The 19,555-nt window shown below is 41.7% G+C and overlaps 1 protein-coding gene across 1 annotated transcript in view; it reads left to right on the forward strand.

Moving 5' to 3' along the window:
* Window positions 1-19,555, forward strand: part of hfm1 (helicase for meiosis 1) — a 347,154-nt gene that overhangs the window by 141,990 nt on the left and 185,609 nt on the right. The window contains exons 13-16 of the mRNA XM_048246228.1: window positions 96-229; window positions 324-371; window positions 12,016-12,096; window positions 12,188-12,279. Of these exons, the coding sequence (XP_048102185.1) occupies window positions 96-229; window positions 324-371; window positions 12,016-12,096; window positions 12,188-12,279 (355 nt within the window). The remainder of the gene's footprint in view (window positions 1-95; window positions 230-323; window positions 372-12,015; window positions 12,097-12,187; window positions 12,280-19,555) is intronic.

Below are 19,555 nucleotides of genomic sequence, written 5' to 3' on the forward strand. Positions count from 1 at the left end.
GCTTGGTGGGTGCTAATTTTGAGCCCTGCAGTATATAAGATGTATAAGATTTCATGCACATATTTTTCACATGCCTATTTTTCCTCACTATACAGCTTGCACTTAAACTTGCTGGAACACCTGAACGCCGAGATAGTTCTTCACACCATCTCTAATGTAAACATGGCACTGGATTGGATCCGCTCCACATTCCTGTATATCCGTGCCATGAAAAATCCTGCACACTATGGTAAACAAATGCACTGCATATTAAAAGTTGGTAAAACAGACAGGTCTCTTCTATTTTAAATGTTTTTGATTAATTGTTTTTATTTATGTTTCAGGATTCACTTCGGACCTGGATAAACTTGGAATTGAAGCAAAATTGCAAGGCAAGACATTCTAAATTCTTTTTTTTAACTCAACTACTCCACTCTTACCTTATCGGGTCACAAACAGTTCTGCTCACTGGGACCCAGCTACTCTGCCCAAACACTTATGCACATGGATATTTCTATCTCTATGAGGCATTCTAACTCATTCGCGTTCAGTCATGATTAGTGTTGCACGGTGTATCAATACTAGAAAGGTATCACGATGCCTTCACGCTAAAAACAATATTATTTCCGACGTTTTTAGAATCGATAGTTTATTAAAATAATTACGTTCTGCGTCTTTGTGGACTGCTCCCACTCTCCATGCTCCTTCCACGCATCTAGGCAAGTGGGCGTGTCAAGCAGGCCACTCTGAGTGAGTGAGTAAGTGGGCAGCCAACATCAACATAGTTCTTTGTCGACAGTCCTCGGCTTGTGGATAAAACAAAAGGTGAAGTGAAATTTGGAACTATAGTGGTAAGGATAAGGACTTCCCTCATCTTTTTAGAACCTAAAACCATGACTTCTGTTTTATCTGAGTTCAAAAGCAGGAAATTATTTGTCATCCATGTCTTTATATCTCTTATACATGTGTCAAGTTTGGCTAACAGAGTTAATTCATCAGGTTTTATGGAGAGGTATAGTTCATCTGTATAATCTGTATCTGTATAGTGTATCATCTGTATAAGAATGGAAATTAATGCCATGTTTCATAATTTCAGAGCCTAGGGGAACCATATAAAGAGAAAATAACAGGGGCCCCTGTACTGAGCCTTGAGGCACTCCATATTTTAACATAGTCTGGGTAGAAGGTTTATTATGGACCTGTACAAATTGTCGACGGTTAGGAATGCATGATCTAAACCAAGCGAGTGCTTAGTCTTTAATGCCTATCAAATTTTCAAGCCTATGAAGTAGTATGTCATGGTCTATGGTGCCAAAGGCAGTGCTGAGGTCCAGGAGGACCAGTATTGATACATATCCATTATCAGCAGCAATGATGAGGTCATTAAAAACTTTAACTAATGCTGGTTCAGTACTGTGGTGAGCTCTGAAGCCAGACTGATATAATACCTGGACTTTGTTCATATGTAACAAGGCACCAATTTGTTTGGACACAATTTTTTCTAGTATTTTGACATGAAAGGGAGATTAGATATAAGTCTATAGTTGGCCAGGTTGTTAGGGTCAAGGCTAGGTTTTTTGAGGGATGGCTTAATAACAGATGTCTGAAAGGACTACGGTACATGCCCTGATAGCATTGAATTATTTATTATCTGGAGCAAAACATTATCCAGGAAGGGGAGAGCAGTCTTAAGAAGGTGAGTAGGAATAGGGTCTAGTAGACTAGTTGTAGATTTTGATGAGGAAATTGTGGAGGTGAGGTCTAATTTGTTGTGTATATGTAAATGAATTAAATGTTGTTTGAGGTCTCATCTGTGATTCTGCTATGTTTTCTCTATCTTTCAGCAATTAAGTATGTGTATTTGGTGAAACTGATTAGTTATTGATCTTATCTTTAATTGTTTGACATACAAGCATAATACTGACATACAATCATACTGTTGAAAATAACTGTTTTGTGAACTTTATTCAACATAGCCAGTGATTTGGCCGAAATTTATGGTGTTAATTACAGTGAAATGTACAATTTCAGAAAAATAGGGTTGAAACAGGTAAAAAAAAATGGAGATGTAATTTTTCTCCATGTTCAGTGACCCCTAAAGACAGTCCAACCACTCTCCAAAAATTAACATTTCAAACCCACAGAAATCACATAGGCCCCCTGACTATTTGCAACTGTCAAAGAAATCCCATAAACACAGGAAGGCCTGGTAGCCTATCATCAGATGGCCTAAAGATTAGGCACGTCTGCATAGCATTCAGTGATTTGCATGCAGTAATTACAAGACTGACCTTGATCTAGCAAAGATGGAGCAAATTTAAAGGATTTAATCACACACAAACTACAATTTTACTGACTATAAAAATAATAATTATATAGGAAGCTTAGAAGTTTAGAACCCAGAATTGACCTGCACACTACAAAAGTGCCCCAAATGCAACACAAATGACTCATTACACTTGGAGGAGGTCTGCGTCCTTTCTTTTCCAGATATTTTAGGATTTCACCATGGTATCGTTTCAGTATCGAGCATCGAGATATTTATGGCAGGTATTGTATTTTGGTATCGTGACCAGACTAGTCATGATCCAGCAGGTGACAGCTTTGCACCCCTGGCTCTACAGCCAAGCGCACAAACCAAATGTCTGAACCTGCTGTTCGTCTTTTCTCTTCTGAGCAACACATCATCAGTAGGATAAAACAAACCTGTCTCCTGATGGTCTAAATTTAGGGGCTCTATCTTGACAGTCTAAAATGCATGGTCACTGGTGAAAACCTTATTTAAATTTAGTGGGATGTCCAGTCCACATTGGGAGTGTTTTAGTTATCAAACGTTGGGCAGATGGCGCAACAAGGCGTTCTTAAGTTTCTTAAACAGTCATGGGTGTGTTTTGGGCATAACATTATTTAAACCAATTAAAATGACATCTGTCATTCCCTTTAACAACGCACAGCGCAACTTAAAAGAATGCATCAGTATTTTAATAGTCAGCGGCGCATTTGAAGGAATCTGTTTGCGAGACCGTATGGAACAGTTATTCCACTAAACCATGCTTTACTAAAACCTACCATAGTATAGCCTACACACATTTGCACTCGTCTATTATTTGAACTCATTGGCAAAGTGAAACTAACTTCACCGTGGTGTCAGTCAACGACAAAACAGTTATACACAGTTAATTGCTTTCACTATTGACTGACAATGGGTTACCATCGAAAACATAGCCTGGAAAAAACAACACTTACAGTACCCCAATAATGTTCGAATGATTGAATATAAAAACGTTTATCCTGCAGAGGACTTGCTTACATCTCGTGACTGTGTCTTCAGTTGTGATTCATATTTGCCTCTCCTTCATTACCAATTTGCAAATGATGGTGAATAACTACTCATTGTGAGATGTATTTCGTAATATCTTTATTCTAATTATGTTTCCCATTGTAATTATGTAACTTGTAATGTTTTGCATGGATGTGCACTGGTGCATGTTCATGGATGAAGGAAGGATGGTGCATTGTGCACCCGCCCATATCACTGTTGATAATGTGCTCTTAAAATAACATATGAACAACTCGCCATGGACTTCTGACCAGGTTTCTCTTGGTCAGTGGCATAATGCGTTTTACTGTAGGTAGTGTAAGATGTCTATCATTTTTAGACAACGCACCAGACCACTCTTTAGGTTGTTAATTGCCACACCCCTTGGCACATTGTTTAAAAAAGAGAAAGTGAAAAATACAAAAATAAACTTTGCGCTGGGAGTTTTCCGCCATGCGCCAGTGCGAAAATAGGGGCCTAGGTCATGTTAAGTAATTATTGGTATTCCTCATATTGAAGGATTAAAAAGTGACATCGCTATAAATACTTGGCCAGCACAAACCATTACTCAGGGTTCGTACGTTTTGAAAAAACCTGGGAAAGTTATGGAATTTGAAAATGGCAATTTCTAGGCCTGGAAAAGTTTTGGAAAATGAAAAACACCCCGAAAGTTTTGGAAAAGTCATGGAAATTTGCGTGACCCATTGCAATTCAACTGAGAAATATATTGTGTTTCGGCAGATCATGTTGCATATTTCCTTGTGTCTGTCACGCCAGAGATCGGCCTTTCCTAAAAGGAGTTACTCTGCCCTCCCTCTACGCATTCGACTCGCTTTATCCATTGCCTAAGAGTGCGGAAAGCCTAATTGTCTTCGGTTGCATTTTTAAATTCAACGTTATAGGCCTACGATATGTGCTATATCAGGAAAATAGGTCTATTCATTTAATCACGTCTAGCTTTACTTGGATAAATAAAACAGTTTTTTTATAATTGTCAGCTTACGTTTGGTGCATTAGCCTTTTAATCCGTTGTTTAGTAGATAGATAGATAGATAGATAGATACTTTATTGATCCTCAAGGGGAAATTCAAGGGTCTCAGTAGCATACAGACATAACACACAACATGCACTTACAACAGAAATGGTAAACATTAGTATAGTATAAACATATAACTAAACTCCACTGTACAATAAAGACAGTAGAAGATAAGATAAGAAACTAACAAAACTAAATACTAAATACACTATATAAGTTAAATTAAGAAAGTCCAATGTGCTTTTGAGGGTGATCAAGCATAAGGCGCTTGTAGTGACAGGGCCAGGACTGGTGAGGTGCTAAAGGGAGTGAGTGTCATGGTGAAGGTGCAAACAGTAGTCCAACCATAGTCCTTAGTTGTGTGTGCCTGGCAAGGTGCTCAAGAGAGTGGGTGTCATGGTGAAGGTGCAAAAAGTAGTCCAACATTAGTCCAACAGTGCAACAGTAAGGTCTAGAGACCAGCATAAATAATATAGACAAATAGGAGAGTAAAGTGTAATGTAGACAAGGTAAAATAAAAAACTATTTCAGTGCAAGAACAGGTTGGGGTAACAGTGTAGCAGTAAAACAGTAGTGAAAACATTAGGCTGTGTACAATAGTAAAACAGTAGTGGGCAGTCAGTACTCAAAAAACATGGACATGGAGAGGGTGGAGAGGCAGACAGACTAAGCAGAGAAGTCTATCTCTTAGTGAGGCATTGAACAGTTCAATGGCCCTAGGAACAAATGACTTCCTCAGCCTTTCAGTTGTGCATGGCAGTGAGCGAAGTCTCCAGCTGATAAAGCTCTTTTGGTTTTTGATAGTGCTGTAGAGCGGATGACATTCATTGTCCAAGATGTTGATCAGTTTGTTTAGGGTCCTCTTGTCAGATATTGAAGTGATGCACTCCAGTTCAGCTCCCACTACAGAGCCAGCCTTCCTTACCAGCCTGTCAAGTCGCCCAGCATCCTTCTTCTTTGTGCTTCCTCCCCAGCATACCACTGCATAGAAGAGGGCGCTGGCCACAACAGACTGATAGAACATCCTGAGGAGCTTGCTGCACACATTGAAGGACCGCAGCCTCCTCAGGAAGTACAGCCTGCCCTGTCCTTTCTTGTAGAGTGCATCAGTGTTGGCTGACCAGTCCAGTTTATTGTCCAGGTGGAGACCCAGATACTTGTAGGTGCTTACCACCTCCACATTGACCCCATCAATGGAGACTGGTAGCAGAGCGGGCATAGACCTTCGGAAATCCACCACCATCTCCTTGGTCTTTGAAGTGTTAAGTTGAAGATGATTGAGTTTGCACCAATGCACAAAGTCCTCCACCAGGCTCCTGTACTCCTCCTCTTGCTCGTCCCTGATACACCCCACAATTGCAGTATCATCAGATAACTTCTGCATGTGGCATGACTCGGTGTTATAGCGGAAGTCAGATGTGTACAGGGTGAACAGGACTGGAGAGAGCACAGTTCCCTGTGGCGCTCCGGTGCTGCTGATCACAGTGTCAGAGAGGCAGTTCTTCAGTCTGACGTACAGTCAGGTAATCTGTAATCCAGGTTACCAGGTGAGCGTCCACACCCATCTGCAAGAGCTTGTCTCCCAGTCTTGAGGGGTTGGATGGTGTTAAAAGCACTTGAGAAATCAAAGAACATGATTCTCACAGCACTTTTCCCCTTGTCTAGGTGAGAATGTGTCCTGTGTAGAAGATAAGTGATGGCATCGTCCACGCCCACTTTCTCCTGGTATGCAAACTTGAAGGGTCTAGTGCATGGCGTACCTGGGGTCTGAGCATACCTAAGACCAGCCGCTCCATTGTTTTCATCACATGTGATGTTAGAGCGACAGGCCTGAAGTCATTAAGCTCGCTGGGGTGTGGTTTCTTGGCACTGTTCCACAGTGTTGGAACTTGTCCGAGACGTAGACTCCAGTTGAAGATGTGCTTCAGTGGCTCCCCCAGTTCAGCAGCCTTGGACACAGTCTGTCAGGCCCGGCTGCCTTACGAGGATGGAGTTTCCTTAAGAGATAACTTGCTCGGTCCGCTGAAATGATGGGGGGGATGAGGGGAGTGGAGGGTGAGGAGGAGGAGGGGTGCTTCTGTGAGGGTTGTCGTGTGGCTAGAGACTGATGGCCATTGGCTGAAGCCATTGTTGTCGCACTGCTCGTGGTCACCATGTGGGGGAGAGGTGCGATAGCCTGATCAGCAGTGATGATGGAGGGGGGGGAAGGGAGGGGAGGGGGGCAGCATCTGAGGTCTGTAGTCATGCAAGGACCGAAAATATTTCAGTCAATGTCATGCACACGTAGCCCATTCCACGTTGTTTGCATTGAGATAATCTCTTTCACTGTTGCAGAGTCAATTTTCTGAAGATTCAGAAACGTGGATGTGTCGTCAGCATGTTATGTAGGCGCAGGTTTGCGGTAGCCTACTGGGTGGCTACAGCCCATTGCATCTTACTAGCCAGTGTGTGCGGCGCTACAAACTGTGTGATTTAAACACGCAATTACGTGGTCATGATGAACCGACAGAGTTGAAGTAGAGCTGATTAGTAAATGATCAGGCTATTACATTAATCAGGATTTCAATGTGTGGAGGATATTTGTCTACAGTAGGCGATCACATAAAGTTAAATGCACAACTTTGCTTAATATAATGTAGGGCTGAAATATAGCCTTATGTGCCTGCTGGTGTGTCAGTGTTGGCCTACATTTTGTATGCATTAGAAATACATAGTGCTGGAGAACAAATTTCCCAAGGACTGTTTTGAAAGAATGGAATTCTATTTTCGTAGGCTAGTTGATGTTTTTGGGAATATAAGGTCATGGAAATTTGTCAAAAAATCATGGAAAAGTTGGCCCCGGCCGTGGCGTGACTGGCTGGGGCACCTGCACCGTACGCCGGCGACCCGGGTTCGATTCCCGCCCCGTGTTCCTTTCCGGATCCCACCCGATTCTCTCTCTCCCACTCGCTTCCTGTCATTCTTCACTGTACTGTCATTAAAGGCATAAAAAGGTAAAAAAAAAAGTCATGGAAAAGTCATGAAAATTCTCCGGTGGAAATGTGTATGAACTCTGATTACTATGTACTAGTACTATGAACAAACCATTAACTTTACGGATGATAAATTATGTATGAACAATAAATTACTAATGATGAACAAACCATTAACTAATAAGTAGCAAAGGCTTAATAAATGTTGAATTGCGTGTAGTTATTATAAAGTCTTACCCTATGTGTAGCACTAACTCAATCTAGATTCTTGGGTGGTTACGAACCAACCAAGTGGGCAGGACCATGAATACTAATTAGGCAGATTGGCTCAATTTTTCTGCCTTTACCTTACATTTGTCTATTGCAGACAAACTGCCTAGATTTCAAACTCACACAGGTCACAAACTCATTTTGACCTATTTAAGGTAGGGTATTCCACGCATCATCCTTTGGAAACTGTGCAGTCAGGTGCTTCTCAGTAGGACAAGAAGCTTTGAATTGAAGGAAGGGAGCTGGAGCACACTGATTACTTGCAGTCTTTTATTTTGGTGAAAACAGACTGAGGAAGACACAGATGTGTCGAAACGTTAGAGTCAATGATTAGAGACTAGAGATGAGACACCCAATATATTGAAAACAGATCATTGGAACAATTACAGGATTTCAGCTGGATTGGCTAAGATGTAATTGGTCTCATCACTGTGTCATTAGGTCACACCCCCCAACATCAGAATATAATCAAGGGTGAAGGCCAACACAATTGGCACACAGAAAACAGGTCACTTCTTAGATTAAAATCATCATATATAATTAAAAACAAGAAGTAGCACATTATCAAACATCATGCACAGTCACATACAAAAGTTACAGTTCATAGAAAGCAGGACAGATTCAGTTCTTCTCTAATGCCAAGCGGTTCTACTGAGTTTAGAGTGTATATCCAGAAGGCTTCTCTAGAAAGCAGATGGTTAATTACATTTCCACCCCTAGAGGGGGGTGAAACCTTCTCTATGCCCCAGTGGCTGCTGAGCCATGGTTAGCTTGTACATAATGACATGCCATGGCATAATCCATGTTGCATGTACAGATAGGGCTTATTCGCAAACACTGCCGCAGCCATATTGTTGATATGACATTCCAGTTCTATAGGCTAGTCTATGTGACAATCGCCTGCAGCGCGTAGATTTGAGCTGAGCAGAGTAGCCTAACGGCTTCATGTCGTCAATATCAAGTAGATAAACTTAATCTTTGTGGACCCATATCTAATAGACTCAATATAGCATTAAGTAAAGATCTGTCATTACTGTCAGCTGTACATCGGCACACGTATGCAGCTGAAGGAGTTCAAGTCGCTTGAGTCAAGGTCGGCGAACTTATATTTGTTCCACCAACGACATTGTCTAACATTGAACATCTTGAATTTCCCCTTGGGGATCAATAAAGTATCTATCTATCTATCTATCTATCTATCTATCTATTTATCTATCTATCTATCATTGCCATGATCGCAGAGAATTAAGCTGCATCTCATTGGACTGCAATTGTATCTTGTGTTTGCCTGTTGCTCACAACCGGCATCCAAGGACTTTGTTATTGATAAAGTAGTTTAAAGTGGGTTAGCCAGTGATCGTTCTTGTCTGATAACTTCTAGGCTACAGGAGGATCTATAAAACTATATGGTCTGGAGGCAGAAAAGGCTAACATATTTTTCTACATTTCCAAAATCCAAGTGAACAAAGCATTATACAAATCAGACTTATCTACTGTTATCTTTCTCCGCTGAGTTTGTTCCTACTATTTGCCACTTGCCGTGCATAGCCTAAGACAAGCTGAGAAGGGCGCACCATCAATAAATATATTAGCCTAGGCTACTGTAAAACGTTGGCTAACATTGCCTACCTAGCAATGATATCTATGCAAATGCAATATGTCCAAAGGTAATCTACGGTAGGCGACTACATCAGGCTACTGCTGATGTATCCGCATATTGCATAGGGGCAGCTGTCTGCTGTCTGTACTGTCTAAAACGTACTTAAGCCAATAGAGGACAATATAATATAGTATTAATAATACAAATATAATAATGGCAATGGATGTGAGGAGTTGGCTGTAAGTTTAGCCTATTTATCCTATCTAGCCACAAGTCTCTCCTGCGCTGACTCAACTCCTCAGTCATTCTCTTCTTGTTTTCTGACCATAACTGCCAACATTGAGCATTGAAAATAAGGGAGATTTTCTGGGTTACTCACCCAAAATACAGGGAAATTTCAACATTTGTCTTTCTGTTGCTATCCCTCTGGTGAGAGCAAGAATTCGTACTACAAAACTGCTGCACTAACTAAACGAGGTGTGAAGCTAGGTCTGAGACTTTGCTTAAAGTTTGGCATCAAATCGTGCTATCTCCCACACTGTTTTGATCACTCTAAGGTCGCCTTCAGGCAAGCAAAATGATGCTTTAAAAACATATTTTTTGGAAGGGCAGGGGGTAGCAACAGGACAACAGTATAGAGACGGACTAGTCCGATGGGGCTAATGTTATGAGAGTAATAAAATATGGGATATTTTACGGGAAAATATTAAAACAGGAAAACAGCTGGAAAAAAGTTGACAGGTATGTTTCTGACAGTGGGTGACTCTAGGGCAGCCTTTCTCAAACTTCTTTGACCTGAGGCCCGGTCAAGGCACCGACTTTGGGGTCATAGGGCCCACCTACACGAACCCCCCCCCCCCCATGAAATTATCATGATGATTATCATTATTACAATTATTATTTTGCTATATTGTTATCCATGCACTTTCACTTCAAAGCAGTCAATGTTTAAAGTGACATTGTTCACAAAATGTTTGTGAAAACATGCACATCAGAGGACTGCTTTACTTATGTAAGATATAATAATTACAATAGTTAATTGCTTTTGCATGGTTGCATGATGCTTGCATGAGAAATACTTCTCAAAACAACAGCAACTATATGGGTGCTATTATTTTGGAATGTTTCCCTCATGTAAGCATCATACACTGGTAGGCAAATGGAGAAAAAATGTACATGTTTTTTACATTTCATTTGAATGCCTGAATGTAAGGATTCAGGAAACATAATACCAGCTTTTGTGTATGGTAAACGGCGGAGCAGATAAGCGTAAATCTCTGGTCTGGAGATCTTTAATAGGAATACTAATAAGGCTACAATAGCTTTTGGCCACGTTATATTAAAATTTGACTATACTCAGAGGCCTACTCAGTGCTAGACAGTGAATTATACAGTCTCTGCTCTGTTTCTATGGAAGTTGCAAGAATCCACATAGGTCTATTAAATGCCGTTAAATAATTAAAAGCCTTCCGACAGGTTGAAGCAGAGCTTTGCTACCAACGTTATCGGGTAGTTTCAGTTTCTGTCGCGCACACGCTCATACCACCATTTAATTGTACGGCTCTATGTTTAATGACATCGAATTAGCATTTCCTCCTGATTGCAGAAACGTTTGTTTTCTTTTTCTGTCGGTCTTCCTTGATCAATTGCGCAGCAAATTATCACACGAAGCACCAGGCCTAATTTCACTCCACGGCTCCGCGGACCAGCAGTCTCCACGTTGCGGACCGGTGCCGGTCCGAGGCCCATAGTTTGAGATACGCTGCTCTAGGGTTCTTTGCTGTTGTTAGAACGGGCTGTATTGCTATTGTTTAGGGCCTGTAGCCTATTGCACAACATAGGCCTACCATCACGTTAAATTCTTTACAAATAAATAAATAGCCTACAGCGATAATACCGGCGCTGTCACGCTTGTCAATTGACATCTGCATTAAATAGACCTACCTATGCATTTTCTATATCAACAAAATGGCCGCTACGAACGTTATTACCTGATTATTACGTAGATCGAATATGCCTAATTGCGGTCTTATGTTCAGAAATTCTTATTTTTATTGCTGTTTTTGTTTGGCCCACATAGACCAGGCCACACGGACATTTTAACATATAAATAACATGTGTGCTATTACAATTAATGAAAGACTTGATTGGATATTTCTTACCGGTATGTGGATGTAAAGTGTTTAATGTCTGAAGAATTTGAACATTGTGCGCAATGGCCACAACGAAAAAAGCCTTTAGGTTGATTGGGTAGCCATGAGATCACATTAAGTGTGTTTTTAATTTTCCGAATGAACCAGTCTGTCTCAAATTTCGTGAAGGTTTAAATGTAATCAGAGGAGGAGAGCAGCTGATATTGTTGGATCACTTTTTACGACCTTCCAATGTTTATGAATGATGTTTTTGACTCTACCTGCCAAAGGAGTGTATTCTGTAGACGTCACAATGTGCGGGGTGGAAACAGCTCTAGTCTTCCTAACTAAAAGAGATTCTCTTTCTGTACATAACGCCCGCTGGTAGGCTGAGGAGATGTAAATCCTAATTTTTACCCTCATCAAATTTGAACCCTACTATTCAAACATAACAAATTGGTGGAAAAGGATTTATCAGATCTGGTTCAGACTCCATGTTCCGTGCAAAATAACTTGAACAGAGCTGAAGTAGAAGCTCCTAAAAACCCGGAATCCAGAAAAGGCATAATGCAGAGTTAACGACAGCCCTATACATTTCCAAATGTTTAGTAGCTCTAGATGGACGATTTCAGTTCCATATACAGTATCCATCCATGAGTTGTGTGCATCCATCTAACTATAGTTCTTATCTCCATTAACACTTTTAGATTTGTGTTTGAAAAATTTGATGGCACTGTCTGATGTTGGTCTGATTACCATGGATGAGGATGTCAACATTAAACCAACAGGTATAACCCGTTGTTCTTAGTCAATGTTCATGTTATGCTAAAACCATGATTTTGACCTTGATTTGAAACCACTAAAATGATTGATACACAGAAACGGGGAAACTGATGGCAAGATACTGTGTGGCATTTGACACCATTAAATATTTCACAAGTATATCTGGCATGGAATCTCTGTCTGATTTGGTAAGTCTTGTTACACTCTAAGGTTGTACAAGGTATCATTATTTCTGCAAATTGTATTATCCATGCTTACATGATGCCAATAGTGCCATGCTTACTGTAGTACCATTGTATTGTAATGCTATGTAAGTGAAAGCTGTGAGTGCTTTATGCATACTCAATGCCATGTCTAAAACCCAATTCACATCAAAGATTTGCAACGAGATGAGCTGCAACTCGCCACAACAACCATTCATTACACCATTCATTGTAGCCAGATATGAACCAGCTAACTAATTAGCCAGGGAAGTTAGCCAACTATTTCATAAGCCAACAGAGAGTACATTTCTCTTTATTGGGGGCCTAGTAGCGAAGCTGCGAAGGCACCTATTGAGTTACTAGCTTTTCCTATTATTGGGGTTTAGCAGCGAAGCTCCAAAGGCACCCACTGAATTACTAGCTTCTCCTATTATTATACTTCTGCCATTGGAGTCTATGGCAGCCCATAGAATGCCTGGGTAAAAAGTGCTGAAATTTGGCAGAAAGTTTTGGGACACTCCACTGACCACTCACACTCATTTACGGACCTCTAAACCTAGCCGTCTAGCGCCACCAAATGGGTCAAAATTTGGCTGAAAATTGAACCGGGTCGAAATTCAGTGCACTGACTCAGGACCGTCCCATGATCACTCTAATCAATTTACAGAACTCTATGCCCAACAGTATTAGTGCCACTAATGGGTCGAAACTGGACTCGCATTCATGCATGTGACCATTGAATGGTGCTTACGATTTTTTACAAATCAGGCAACGTTGGAATCTCTGGACCGACCTCAATGACCCCTATTATAATTCAATGACCCCTATTACGTCACTTTCCGGCATGTTGGACCTCCGCCATGTTGGATTTAGTCCAAACTCTACGAAAAGTTTCAGCGGTCACAAATTTCAACCGAGCTTGGCGGAGAAGATCTTCAGACCAAGTCGCACAAACTTTACGGCAGATTTGTCAAATTCAAATTTATTTCACTGTGAGGGCAAATAACATATGGCGGCTAAGCCGCCAAACAGGAAGTGGGCTAACATTTCGGCAATGCTTTGAGTTATCCTGAGCATTAAATCAATATTTGCCAGGGGTATGAATAATTTTGTTCTTAACAACCTTCATAATCTTCATTACACAGACCGGACAAAAGTTGTCATATTTCTGACGGACCGGTGGCAAGTATGGTTGTATGTAGTTAGTTATTTTGTGAAAGGTGCTGCTGATCATATTACCGGGGGTTCTGGGGTTTCTCAGCGGTAACAAATTGAATCCGATTTTCACAGAACTTGGTTCATTCACAGTGAGGTCAGACTCCTGCTGAAGGCACGAGATATCGTATTCAGATCTGGTGATGCTCAATCCTATAGCTCATCCAGGGCAAATCTGAAAAGGGGAATCAAAAAGGCCAAGCACAACCACAAGCTAAAGATTGAGGATCATTTCAAGAAAAACTCTGACCCCAGACGCATGTGGCAAGGCATCCAGGCCATCACAGATTACAAAACTACTAACTCCACCCCGTCCTGTCACGACACCTCCCTGCCTGATGAGCTGAACCACTTCTATGGCCGCTTTGATAGGGACAACAAGGAGGTGGCCATCAAGGCTGTGGTCTCTGCAAATCACCACCGATGTGTGTGCGGCACAGAGCAGGACTAATGCACGTAAGGCTGCTGGTCCTGATGGTATCCCCGGACGCGTACTGAGGGCCTGTGCAGTGCAGCTGACTGAGGTTTGGACTGACATATTTAATCTAGCCCAGGCAGCTGTCCCCGCGTGCTTTAAAACCACCTCCATCGTGCCGGTGCCAAAACACTCCACTGCAACAAGCCTTAATGACTTCTGTCCAGTTGCACTCACCCCCATCATCATGAAGTGCTTTGAGAGGCTGGACCTTGCCCACCTCAAGACCTATTTACCACCCTCACTGGACCCCTTCCAATTCGCCTACCTTCAGAACAGGAGCACAGAGGATGCCATCTCTACGGCACTTCACTCTGCCTTGTCCCACCTTGACAATAGCAACATCTATGTAAGAATGCTGTTCATTGACTTCAGCTCAGCATTCAACACCATCATCCCCTCCAAACTAATCACCAAACTCTGTGAACTGGGCATCAATACCTCCCTCTGTAACTGGATTCTGGACTTCCTAACCAACAGACCTCAGTCTGTTAGGTTAGATAACCACACCTCCTCAACCATCACCCTGAACACCGGCGTACCACAGGGATGTGTGCTGAGCCCTCTCATCTACTCCCTCTTCACCTACGACTGCACACCTGTACATGGTTCTAACACCATTGTCAAGTTTGCAGATGACACTACGGTGATTGGTCTCATCAGGAACAACGATGAGACGGCCTACAGGGATGAGGTCCAGCACCTAACATCGTGGTGCACTGATAACAACCTGGCTCTGAACACCAAGAAGACCAAAGAGCTCATTGTGGACTTCAGGAAGTCTAAAGCTGGCACACACACACCCATTCTCATCAACGGGACTGAGGAGGAGCGTGTCACCAGCTTCAAGTTTCTGGGTGTCCACATCTCTGAGGACCTCTCTTGGAACCTCAACACCTCCACCCTGATCAAAAAGGCTCACCAGCATCTCTTTTTTTCTGAGGAGACTAAAGAAGGTCCATCTGTCTCCTCAGATCCTGGTGAATTTCTACCGCTGCACCATCGAGAGCATCCTCACCAACTGTGTCACAGTTTGGTATGGCAACTGCTCTGCCCATGACCGGAAAGCACTGCAGAGGGTGATGCCCAACGCATCACCGGTTCCTCACTTCCCTCCATCAAGGCCATCCAGGGCAAGCGATGCTTGCGTAAGGCGCGCAGGATCATCAAGACTGCAAGACTGTTCTCACCCCAACCACAGACTGTTCACCCCACTCCCCTCCGGGAGGTGTTACAGGTCTCTCCACACCCGAACCAGCAGGCTCAGAGGAAGCTTCTTTCCTGCGGCTGCACCCTACTAAACTCTAGCTCTGCATCCTGGTGACATCCAACGAACTACGGCACCATCACCCCTCGCCCCGCCCCCACCTGATGCCTCCTTGCTTGTGCCTGTTGAGGTGTCCACGACCATGGCAACCTTGACAGGGCCATCAAGGAGGCGGACATCCCCCAGCCCCACCCCCCACAACTGCACTACCCTATCCTGTCCATAGTGTCTATTTATTTACAAATGTACATACTGTAATTACACTGATACATAGCCATATTCTACTGCTCTTCATCCTGCACATACACTTATTTTTAATACTATTATAATGTTACTGTTTCTGCACTACAATGGTACTGTTACCACACTGCACATAGTTGTACATACTGTAAATATCTGTTTATATGGTTCATACTAAATATCCATATTTATTCAGTTTTTCTGTTATTTATTCTGTTAATAGACTGCATATATCTTGTACCATCTTACTACTAATGGTACTGCCACTACATTGCACATATCTGTACATGTTGTTCATAGATTGTTCATATTACATAGCCATACTTATTCTGCTCTTATAAGGTAACTGCTAATACACTGCACATACTTATATTAAATGTAATTTATACTACTCTAAACCACCTTCTGAAAACAACTGTATACTACTCTATACACTGCACTATATTTTTTGTCCTGTCTATGCACCACCTACTTTGTCACATTGCACTTGCTTTTTTGCACTTTTGGTTAGACACAAACTGCATTTCTTTGTCTCTGTACTTGTACTCTGCACAATGACAACAAAGTTGAATCTAATCTAATCTAATCCTTTTGCCTTACTTTATTTTCATAAAACTACAAACTACTTCACATGCAATTCATCTGCTGACTATTTGATAGAAATATGTTAGCCAGGGAGCAATTAGCATTGCTAAAGGGCATTTTGAAGAGAAGTTAACCCTTAGAACCCGATTGACGCAAAGTGCGTCAAAAAACACACCCTTTCTTCTCTGTTACATTGCTCCGCGACTGTTCATCACAACGAGATAAAACCTTTATTTTATGACAGAGAAGAAGTGGGGCTTTCCAAAGAGACTACACACTTGTCTGTACGATCAAGTATGAAAATAAAAAAAAATCATGAAATTAAATAAAATTGCATCATATTTAAAGTCTATACTTCTCGGCGTTCACCTGCGCACCCATTACTCTTGTTTGAATTACTCGCGAACCCGTGATCGCATAGATGTGGCAAGCATATCAGATGAAAGAGGAGAAACAGGGCTATCCACTGGTATCATGGATATCGATCTTTCTGGCTTATAAAAACAGACGAAGTGACTGCAAAATATTAACGTCATGTACACAAACCAACGCTGCACACCCATTACTCTCGGAGTAATTACTCGCGGACCCGTGATCGGATATATATGCCACGTATGTTAGATGAAAGAGGAGACACAGAGGTATCATTTGATACCAAATACACCCTTCTGGGTTATAAAACAGACGAAGTGACAGCAAAATAATAACTTCATATAGCTGGACTTACCCCACGTTTTTGTCTGTTTTTGTGGCAAAGCATGTTTATAATCCAACGCTATCGTGTGTTTCTCTATGGCAAAACATGTTCATAATCCGGTTTTGAGATCCTAGCAAATTCCTGCATGGCATCCAATTCAAGGCTCACATTACATCCCAATTTGTTCAACAAAGAAACACCTTTTTTGCCTTTACTTTGTTCATGGCAATGCAGTAAAAAGTTGAGAATCATCATGAGTGCATACACCATAGTCACACATGCTAACAGGCAAACTTGGGTCAAGTCAGGTCAGATCAGTTTGTGTCACAGATATGGAGCGCAGAATGGTCATTTTTCATCGCTAAATAAAAAATGGCATTTATTTCCGTAAATCACACACCACATATTTCTGTAAATTGCTCAGCCCCAGAGTATCCCTCCAACATGGCAATTATATTGCCCGTTTCAGGACAGTCTGCCCTACACACACATGAAATGCATGTAGAGCTATGAGCTTGCTGTGGTGAGATACAGGTCAAAATATACAAATTTTTATAATATGATTTTTATATCACAAAATAATAAATAATCACAAAATAAAATCAATGCTAGTACTAATACATGAAATGATGGCAGATCTGGATAGCCTAGACTCTGCTGAAAAAATCAATATATAATATGTGTATGTAGCACCTACAATGACCAGAATAAATCTTTATGAATAAAGGTAGTGAAAATGCCCTAAAAACAGCTTAGGGTTCTAAGGGTTAATGTGGAAAAGAAATTTTTTCCCCTTAACTTAATTTACCAGACCCAGGTATCATCTTTTAATTAAAGCTGCAGTTGGCAAGATTTTTTTATTCACTCAAACCGACACTATGCTCCGAACAACATAAATCAACCGGTTTTAGAAAAAAACCCCGCACTTCTACCTCCACCTATTGCCTGTTATTTGTTTTGCAAAAATCCACAGCTCCCGGTTCTTCTGGTCCAATCAGAGCAGGCCTGTGTGAGATCTGACTGTCAATCACAGTCTGGTGACGAGAGGGTGCTCGGTGGTAGTGGGGGAGGGGTATGAGAGTTGTAAACATTCAAAATTTTGGCTAAGTCCCCTCAATCTGTCAGACCTGCCAACTGCAGCTATAATATCAGTGGGTCTTGGAGAAGTTTAAAGGGACACCAGGCAAGCCTGATGCTTTTTCTCTACAAAAACTCCCCCTCGCTCGGTCTTAAGCTCTTCTGAAGCGCGGTCTGAAGGGGCAGCCTTGGCCTGGTTACCTGGTACTGGTTAGCACTGCGGACATGTAACCGGAGGGTTGCCGGTTCGAACCCCGACCAGTAGGCACAGCTGAAGTGCCCTTGAGCAAGACACCTAACCCCTCACTGCTCCCCGAGCGCCGCTGTTGTTGCAGGCAGCTCACTGCGCCGGGATTAGTGTGTGCTTCACCTCACTGTGTGTTCACTGTGTGCTGAGTGTGTTTCACTAATTCACGTATTTGGATAAAAGCAGAGACCAAATTTGATAAAAGCAGAGACCAAATCGTAGCCTATTCTGTCTGTTTGTAAAGAGCAAGTTTTGGTCAATTTCTGTAAAGAAACAGTGCCACATAGGCCTGGGGTATGAAGGAACATGTTGAGTCGTGTTGAGATGGATCCGTTTGGACGCAAATATTCTTGATACGGTTCCAGGGAAGACGGAGGAAAAAAAGATCGGTTTGGTACGTGTGGACTAGGCCTTAGATAGCAGGAAAAATCTTCACGATAGGCCTATTAACTAACCACCCGATTCACGTTGGCTGGGGGGAAGGGGGGCCATCAGACATTTGTGCCCAGTTAATCCGGCCCTGCCCCTAACAAATCACACCTTCCCACCTCTGACAGCTTAAAAGAAGTCAAGAGGACTCCTTACTCACAGACCTATTCACAAACCCAAGTGCATTTTGCCGTGTTTTGAAATCCTATGCAGCTACAGGAGCTTCCAATCGTCAGGAGCAATTTTGCATTGTAGGCATAACTAACATGCAATAACGCCCAACAACAACCAAAACTAGGCTAATCATTGTCAACATGTAAATTAAATGTAACATTATTGTGAATCAAATTAAAATGTTCTCTTTGCAAACGTAGGCATAGTAACAGAATAATTTAATAATGTTACAAAGATACTACATCAATCCGTATGTTTCATTAGGGCTACTACTGTTTTGCCTTGATTCATTTAGGCTAGGCCTTTTATTCAGGGTCAGATTCACAAAGAATTTTAAGGCTAAAAGTAGCTCCTAACTGGCTTAATTTAGGAGCAACTCCTAAAAATAATGGCCGTTTCAATCTAACTTTAGGACTCTAATTTTTTCACAAAAGTAATTCACTAAGCATTTTAGACCTAAAAGTAGCACCTAAGTCTGGGACAGCTTAAGTCGAGAGGACTCCTAACTCACTAAGACCTATTCATAAACAGCTTTTTTGTGGCATTTTACGTTGCGATGTTTTGAAATGCGTAGCCTATGCGTAACAGGAGCTTCCAATCGCAAGGGAACAATTTTGCATTCATAAAAGGGATGCAATAACGCCACCAACAACAACCAAAACTACTCATTGTTAACATGTAAATGAAATGTAACGTTTCATTGTGAATCAAATTAAAATGTTCTCCTCTTTGCAAACGTAGCCTAGGCATATGGTGACAGATTAATTTAATAATGTTGCAAAGGTAGGCTATTACATCAATCCATAGGCCTATATTTCATTAGGCTAGTAGGCTATTTGTTTTGCCTTACTCTTT

This window comes from Alosa alosa, chromosome 1 (assembly GCF_017589495.1).
Source record: "Alosa alosa isolate M-15738 ecotype Scorff River chromosome 1, AALO_Geno_1.1, whole genome shotgun sequence".
Classification (NCBI taxonomy): Eukaryota; Metazoa; Chordata; class Actinopteri; order Clupeiformes; family Clupeidae; genus Alosa; species Alosa alosa.